Genomic DNA, 9211 nt, shown 5'->3' with positions numbered 1-9211 from the left:
ATGAAAGGGCTCTTGCCAACCTACTGTATGACTGGTTTGAGCGGCATGTTATTGGGCATGTAAAGCGCGTTTTGAAGCTACGTGATGTACGAGTTTGATTTCGGGGGAGCCTAATCAGAGAATGAGAGAGAAATAGACGAGATGAGAAACTGCTCCGTTGGTTCTATGAACTTGGCCCGAAAGCGCCTGAATGGACGTTTCAGTTTTCCCCTCTTGTACTTTCCTAATTTGATCCATAACCGTTAGATTCATCCGATACGTATCATTGACCAGTGGGACCCATATAATCAAATTACAAAATCTTCCCTTGGTGCACCAAGTACACAGCAGACTTGTTAGAATATTAAAAAAATGATCTTATGAATGTTAAAAGGAAAGAATAATTAGTAATTCATCTTAAATGCGAGAAAAGGATTTTTTTTTTTCAATCGAAAGAAAAGGATAAATTTTAGTTCATATCTTAATATCTTATTTTACATATGAACCTAAACATGTTTCTATTCGATCATAACGGTTTTTTCGTTGGCCTGTTTTGGTGAAATTTCTGACGTCATATAAAAAACTTTTTCAACATTGAATATAATGCTGACGAAAAAGAGGCTCGACCGTAGTTAGTGCACCATTGCATATATAAAATTAGCTTTTATATAAAAGGCTTTTTATGGGAAAAATATTTGCACTACAAAATTAAGAATAATGTATTCTTAATTTAATTATTGATACATTGCATTAATAATGTATTCTTCTTATTTAATTATTGATACATTACATTACAGCATCAAAGTAAGAATAAAGTCATAGGAATTGTGCCAAAAATACTGTGTGTATGTTTAAAATTAAAAAAAAAGTAAAGGTTCGACTGCTTTCAAAATCTTTCGGGATTTGATCAAGAGGGCCCACTTTGGGGGGTTATGCTTATGGGAGTGGTAAGATAAGGAGGGACTACCATACAATCAAATCAACAATGGGAACGAAGTATTAGTGACAAGAAACGAAGAAAACTTATTATATCTTTAGGGAAATAAGAAATGAAAAGGCTTAATGAATCAGATTATGTGGCTTGAAATCCATCCAAGTTCAACCCCGAGCCAATCTAGTTTCGGGCCAGATTGAGTCTAAAATATTTTTGTCCTCATTTTTGGAGCCTTGAAAAATAATTCGATTGCAGAAGTGCTAAATAAAGAAAAGGAAGTGGAGAAGTAGAATCCTTCAACTTCACTTGTTTGTATTTTCTTTTCTTTTCTTTTCCCTGTTGGGGGCAAGGCTTTCACTGGATTGGTTCATTTCTGTAAAAGGAATTTTATCTTTTTTCGCGGTTATTTGATCCTGACACGCGCTTTTCCTGACGTCAACGAATAGCGTAACAGCAGTCGTACACATATTTTACCGCGTTCCACACATTTAGAGTAAGGCAAAGAGACTTTGACTGGTCAATACTGTAATTCATGCATCTCCCTTCGATAAACTAGAAGTGCTTTGAAATGATGAATGATGACTTGAAACAGGGCAAAGACAAAATTATGTCAACTAGGAGACTTCACTCACAATTTCCCAAGCTTCTTACAAGTTATTAGACCACAACGGTACAACCTTCAAAGTTCAAACCCACAATTGAATGGAGGATGCACGGGTGTTTCCCGCTCGCCTTCTCCTCAAAAGAGAAGAGCAAAGCAATGTTTGATCACTAATCGCCTCGTTCTGCACAGATCACTTCCTTCTCGCCTTCTACTCGCTTCTCGCTCTCAAGTGTCCTATCCCATGAATACCAAACCCAGCATGCTCCTCAAATAAGGTCCTACTTACAGTCCCCTGTGATGTGCATTGGCGTCCCCACGCCTCCCAAGATCAGAAAATCAAACAACTAATTACCAACTTGTCAAAGAATACCACGAGCTCGCAAATATACGTCCACACGTGTAAACTGTGAAGCATAAAAAGTGCAGCATCGAGATTCCGACGAAGAATAAAAGGTGCAAACTGTGAAGAACAAGAAGATCCATACGTGTTGGTATTACATATGAGAAAGATACATGACCGAAGTCTTCAAGGTTTCAAACAAGGACCATGCCTCAAAACAGGACAACTAATTTAAGACTAAAGATCCCTCACTTTGAGGAGGGAATAATTTATCATTCAATGCTCTTTTACAAGAATACATAGAAGCTGGACAAAGAATGACGCCCCAAAAATACAAAAACACAGAAATGTAATCAAAGAATAAACGGAAAAACCTCCTATTATAGGTAACAATGCGTCGGCTTCCCTTCCCCTTCCTCCTTATCTACACACCCCAAAAATACAACTTCAATCCAACAATTTGTGCAATATTACCACGAGTGTCGTATCAAGTGAAACTGCTGCTTCTTCCAAGCAAAGACAACCAAGCTTAGTCTAGCCAAACCAGCTTCAGCCTTTCATTCATGAATTGTCACAATTCAATCCGCAAATTTCTAACACAGGCCCATCTCTCGAAACAAATGGATTGATTCGAACCCACATGAGAGTTAAGATGGAAGCCAGCAGGATTGACCAGACCAATACGATAGTCGGCATTCGATCTTGCTTTCCAAGTAACCCCTTCAGGAACGGGTAAAGATGGATGATGACCCAGAGGGCAAAGAATAACCTACCAAAGAGAGGACCCCATGAGTCATACCCATTGTTTATGGCATCTGAGACACCGACCACAACCCCAACAATGTTGATGATCAATAAGGTAGTTGGAGGAATTAATAGTGAAGTCCACTTGAAGATGTAGAGCTCTGAAAACTCTCCATCATCAGCAGCTTTCGAGGTGACAGTGAAATTTGTGTCCACACCAGCCAAAACCTTCAGTAAACCCTGGAAAAGGGCAAAAAGATGAGAAGAAACACCTCCAATAACCCAGAATTGTTCATTTCTCCACCAATCATCTATACCGACACCACCCCACTGCATCTCAAGAATACCAGTTGCTGCAATGGATATGAAGAGGGCCATGAAGATAAGACTGGCGTAGTTGCTAATCTGCAGGTTAAGATAGATAACTGCATGTTACTAACTGTATGTGCCCTTTTGGCTAATTATTTGAAGTAAAACCCAAAAGGTCAAGTAATTTCTTTATTTATCAACAACAGACATTAAATATTGCAAGTAATACCTCAGGAACTATAAATTTTCCAGTTAGGAGGCATATGGCTGGCAGAGTACAGTAAACAAGCAGTGGGAGGGAAGTCCATGGATATACAACTGAGTTGATGTAAGAAAATCGCTCCAACCAGTTTAACCCGCCTCCATAGCCATACCAGATTGGACAATGTCTGCTCAAGAAAATCTCAACAGAACCAAGTGCCCACCGAAGAACCTGATGTAGACGATCTGAAAGGTTTATGGGAGCTGACCCCTTAAATGCAGGCCGCTTAGGGATGCAATAAACAGATCTCCAACCATGGCAGTGCATTTTAAATCCAGTTAAGATGTCCTCCGTCACAGAACCATATATCCACCCAACCTGATGACCCATCAAAAAATTTTAGGAACAAGAAAGATAGCTGGCAAGAAAATGCATTTATCTCTTTTCATTACTCTTCGGCACATACCTCTTTTCCCCATTCAGTTTTGTCTTCATAACCACAGCTGATGACCTGGATAGCTTCTTTTAAAAGAGATGAACGACTTACATTTGGTGCAAGTCCCCCATTTTCCAGAAGGGTGGATGCTACAAACACAGGAGACTGCCCAAATCTCTTCTCCAACTTCATTTGAGTCAAATTGGATGAGTTATTATTATCCTTAACTCCTGCTCTCCAAAAGAAAAGCTCCATCACTATGTAGGAATTTTCAAAGTACACAAATGTTTTGACTGTAAGAAAAGCATTGTGATTCATAAGATTCACCTTCAATTCCCTCCTCAATATTTTCGAGTGCATGTATCTGCTTTGAAGCATCCCCAAGCTTCACCTTCTTCTTTGTCTCCTTTTTGGACTTCCCATTCTTTTTCTTTCTAAAGAAGCAGCAGAGACAGCAGCACCACTTTGGCCAACAGTTGCAGGTTTTGCTAGGGCGCTTCTTCTTGGCAGGTGCATCATATCCATAAAGTGCTTGCCTCCTGAAAACACACCCAGTTCCAACATAAATTGGTCCTTGCAAGCCATCCAATCCTTTCATGTTGATCTGTTTTCAATTCAAAAATTAGTTATTTCCTTAATAAATAGGTAAAAATAAACAAATAAATAATGAAACAAGCAATGCAACAACTTACATCAAAAAATACAACATTTCTATTTGAGTATCTATCATGGCGATCAATTCCATCAAATCTTTGAGGGAATTGCACATAGCATACTTTTTTCCCCGATTGAGGATCCATCATAAAACACATAGCTTCTCTAAGCGCCTTGCTATTGTTAATGTAGTGATCACAATCGACATTCAGAAGATAAGGTGCATTTGAGAGGATTGCTGACACTCGTACCTTATAGTAAACAAAAAACATGTCATCCAAGGTACTAGATCATCAAATGCACCAGGCCAAAAATGGGGGCAAAAAAGATACTTACAAGAGAATTCATAGCCCCAGCCTTTTTGTGGTGATCAAATCCAGGTCTCTTTTCTCGAGAAACATAAATCAAGCGAGGCAGCTCATTGCCTTCAACATCAAGAACACCATCCTGACCAAGGAATACCTGTAAAATAATAGGAAGAAAATATAATGTAACTTTTATTTCCTGCTTCAGATGCAGCATCATATCAGGAATTCATGTCCACTCATAACGCTTGTCTAATCATAAACCCATGCTGAATAAAAAATTGCGAGCAGGTCAGCACTAAGCAAGAGGCTTCAACAACTACCAGACATCTCTTTCAATGTCAACTCAAAAAACTAGTGAGAAAACATAATCGAAACTGAAAGGTAATCAATGACTCTGCAGGGGCCAACAATTTCAACCAACCATTACATTAAATAAACAGGATAGTCAGTTTAAAAGACAAAGCATATTACCTGAATCATGCCAGGATGATCTCTCACATTGTTTCCAGGCCAAGGAGTCCCATCCTGCATGGTCCATCCATCCTCAGGAACCTTCTGTGCTGTTGCCACCAAACTGTTTACCCTCACCTTGAATTCTTCATAGTCCCTCTTGATACCCAAGGAAAAAAACAATCATGAGTTGAAATGTTTCATATTATTCGGAATAAGTTAAGCATAAGATGCTGTTTATTTAAAAATAAGAGTAGAAAGTTTCATACCTTCATTGCTCTCCTTTCCCTGACAAATGCTGGATGTACTTTATTTTTCAGATAGTCAATCTTCTGACTAAAATACCATTCTGGGGCCCGGGGCTCAATATTGTATTTCTTACAAAAGGGGACCCATTTTCTAGCAAATTCAGATGTCTCGGAAAGTGCTTCAAAAGTGAGCATGGCAGCACCATCATCAGAGACATAGCAAGCAACTTTATCGACTGGATAATCAACAGCAAGGATGGAAAGCACCGTGTTTGCGGTTATTAGTGGAGGTTCTTTTGAGGGATCAACAGTACTGACAAACACGTCCACGCTGGATAACTCAGAAGGCTTCCCTTCTTTTTCATACCTGCACCCATATGAGAAGTCAATGCACAGAGAGAGAGAGAGAGCTCCGATTGAGCATGAAAAAGTAGAACGGCTTACGCAAGGCATGCTAGTGACAAGATGTAGATACAGATGAGGAAACAGAATGCACTAGCCATGGTCAAAGCAATTACCTAAGTGATAGCCGATCAAGGTATGTTTCTCGCTTTATTGGGTACCACTTTGGAAACTGATCCATAATCCAGGATACAGCAAACCATATTTCACATATGACGGATGTCAACCACAGGGCATACGCGTCGTTAACTGGATGGAGAATTCTATAATGGAAAAAAAGCCCAAGAATTACAAGGCGGGTTATTATGATCATTCTGTATGGATTTATCTTGCTTGAAGGGATTGGAAGCTTCCGTGACAGTGGCTGCCTGCCTTCATCCATCCTGATAAAATACATTGCAAAAATCTTATTAACAGACAAATAAAAATAATTGAAGAGAAACATGCAGCAGAGAATTAGAACAATCAGAGAAATAGCATATAAATCATATTCTGATGGAGACTTAGTACTATAGGATACCAAGTCCCACATCAAGTAGCATGGGATACTCAATCGTATCTGGTTCTTCCACTTCAACAGCTAACTTTTGGGGTAGGGTTCCTTATCCCACTTAGATACCATCAATTGGTATCAAAGCCTCATTGTCGGCAGTTTCAGAAGGGGCTGCCCACAGAAGATTTTGACCAGAAGGAGACCGAGTTAAGTGCTGTGAAGTGTAGCCGTCGAGACATCGGCTTTCCATAGGGGGCCAATTGATAGAGACTTGATAGTCTGGGATATCAAGTCAAGTCTCACATTAAGTAGTATGGGATGCTCAATGGGATATATAAGAAGGTTGGTTCTCCCACTTCAACAATTAGCTTTTGAGATAGAGTTCCCTATCTCACTTAGATACCCATCATATTCTAATCAACATTTACATGATCCAACCACAAAACATAACCATCAACAAAGTAACAACAACTTAGCAAGCTGAAACACTGGGGTGCAACAAATAAAGATTTGATATAAATGGTTATTCAATTCACAGATGACTTCACAAAGTAAAATGGTTAGGCTTCTCTTGCATAAATAATTATCTCTTCCTACTTCAATGATGGAGCAATATGCTGTAGAGCTTGTCAAAATAATGGCAAGAGTTACAGAACGTAGATTCAGATACATACATTGGCAAATCAGAGTCATCCAACTCATCTCCAAAGTTTCCTCCGTTGTTTCCTTCATGCTTCACTACCTGTAGTTTGTCACCCTGCCTTTTCTTCCACTCTTCCATCCGGTCTTTCCAACGCACACTTCCATACCCGTATACTGCAAGATCTTTGTTTGGAGCCATAGGCCTGGGTTGCACTATAAAAACAGAAACATGAGGGTCACAAACTCACGGTATAAAACATACAACATGAAAGGTGGAAATGCAAAAGAAAACAATTTTATAAGACTTACAAGGAATAGATGGATCATTATAGGGCATGGGATGGACTCTATTTCCATGATTCATAAATGGGGGAACAATTAGAGCATGTCGATCAGAAGATATCTCAGAGCCCTATTAATTATCAGCAAAAAAATAGTGTCAAGTAGCAATTGTTATTACTGGTGTGCAAGAACACACACTTGGAAGAAAATGACAATGTTCCAAAAGGAGAACTTGCAAATTTACCTCCTCCCCATATGTCAAGAGAGGAATTTCAGAATTAAAAGTGGATTCATGTTGCAAATTCCCAGGGATTCCAGACGCGCTGAATTAGAACCACGACCTGCATATTCGGACACTGGATGTGGGCCCAGAAAATCAGGGTTCCCATAATCAAATTCATTGTCCAAGTCATCGATGTCATCCTCATCTTCATCACCTTCAACCCTTGGACTACCTGCAATTCATCCATTGGTTAAAGAACATTTACAATGGAAGTACACAAAAGCAATGAGAAAAACAACAACTACGGTTCCACCTTTGATGCGCTTGTATCTGGTTTTACACTGTGGACAAGCCTGATTACCCTCTCTTCTTTCATACTCATAGCAGGGCCGACAAACAGGGAAAGCACATTCATTACAAGCAACAAAGGGCTCCCCATCCACTGTAATCTCTATCTCATCCCCACAAATCTGACATATTTGTCCACTTAATTCTTGGACGGACTTAATCTGAACAGAAGACACCAATAAAGGAAAATGTTACGGTCACCTGACATTCAAATGCACAAATTCAAGTATAACGTTCCCAGAGGATACAGCATTGAGAAAATATACCTATTGAAAAATTTATGAATCTAAGTACTCCGTCAATTGCACAGATGCGCTCATTAGTAATTTCAATATGAATCAAAAGTAAACCATACATGACCATGAAATCTTCCCGATTCGTAGAAAAATAAAGTCAATTCTTCAACGCTTATCAATCAATTAATGTTTTAGGAAAATAAACATAATACCATAAAGGTTCGATCATTGTCGACCACATAACTCAGAAGGGTCAAAACCGTAACAGAATCAGTTAAAAGAGATGGACGTAAGCTATCCACAATGTCATATTAAAAGAAAATCTTAAAACACAGTTGACTGGATATCCTAGCTGCTAAAAGGGGGCACCCGTTCCCAACTATGACATGAATCAGAAGGTAACCAAAAAGCTTCATCAAAATATAAAATCATTTTTGGGATGCCATTTTCTTTGAAAAGTAGTGATAGGTATAAGGAGTACGAAGCAGAGCCCGAAATCACCATGAACCGTTACTGAATGAACCAAGGAAAAAAGGCAAATAATTATCGTTCATGACTAGGATCAGAAGAAAATTAATCAACAATCGCAAGGGGAAAAGACATGGAAACCTGACATGCTGCTTTCCAACCAAAAAAAAAAGATCAAAGACTGAAATGCAAATGGAAATCCCACATCCGCAGAGAAATTACAACAAAAGGCTCCAAGGCAGCTTACCCGTCCATTCTCATCTGCATTGATCAGGACGAACTCATTCCTGTTGTGAGAACCAGCGATGAGTCGACCTCCGGTGTGCATCACTGACAGCTCAGAGTCAACAAGTCTCAAGTCGTCAAATCAAGGCGCCAGAATTGGAAACCAGTATTCTTCTGAGACTACTCCCGCCTGTAACTCAGATCCGCTTTTGCATTGGAGGGGAAGGCCCAATAGAGCAAGCATCACAAGAAAGCCAAACCTCTCATAAAGAAAAGCTACAGGATCGAAAATAACAGTTTATCATTGAAGAGATACAGGAAAAAAACTCAGGAACTACGCTGCTATTTAGGATTCATTCACAAGCCAGGTCTCCAGTCTCCTTTGTTACCGGACTGGTCCTAATCTATGGCGAAATTGAGAAATAGAGAGGGGGGCGGAGGGGGCAGTCTGTACAAAGAGATGAGGGTTGAGTGTTTGGAAACGAAGACGCGTAAGAGAGAAGGAGAAACAAAAAAAGTAGGGGACAGAGACAGAGAGATCGAGAAATAATGAGAGGGATTAAAAAGGGGCATAGAATAAACAAAATACAGAAATTTTTCTCAATTGAGGTGGGTGGGGCCCAGATGACGGTGGTGGCGCTGGGCTATGCACCCATCGGAGTTTAGTGAGAAGTTACTTTTCCC

The 9211-nt window shown here is 39.6% G+C and overlaps 1 protein-coding gene across 1 annotated transcript; it reads right to left on the bottom strand.

The window, feature by feature from the left end:
- Positions 1-1984: 1984 nt before the first annotated feature.
- Positions 1985-9153, bottom strand: LOC129319950 (cellulose synthase A catalytic subunit 6 [UDP-forming]-like). Its single transcript, XM_054965061.1, is given in 15 exon segments — positions 1985-3006; positions 3140-3490; positions 3579-3778; positions 3876-4152; positions 4241-4453; positions 4539-4664; positions 4982-5119; positions 5230-5575; positions 5727-5993; positions 6778-6958; positions 7055-7157; positions 7272-7348; positions 7351-7482; positions 7564-7759; positions 8550-9153. Coding segments are annotated over 15 exon segments (3276 nt in total). The 5' UTR covers positions 8631-9153; the 3' UTR covers positions 1985-2418.
- Positions 9154-9211: the final 58 nt, after the last annotated feature.

The sequence above is a fragment of the Prosopis cineraria genome, unplaced genomic scaffold (assembly GCF_029017545.1).
Source record: "Prosopis cineraria cultivar Desert tree isolate PC_DT_omini unplaced genomic scaffold, ASM2901754v1 PC9, whole genome shotgun sequence".
Taxonomy (NCBI): domain Eukaryota; kingdom Viridiplantae; phylum Streptophyta; class Magnoliopsida; order Fabales; family Fabaceae; genus Prosopis; species Prosopis cineraria.
The sequence above is the reverse complement of the archived record's forward strand: the minus strand, read 5'-3'. Positions and strand labels throughout refer to the sequence as shown.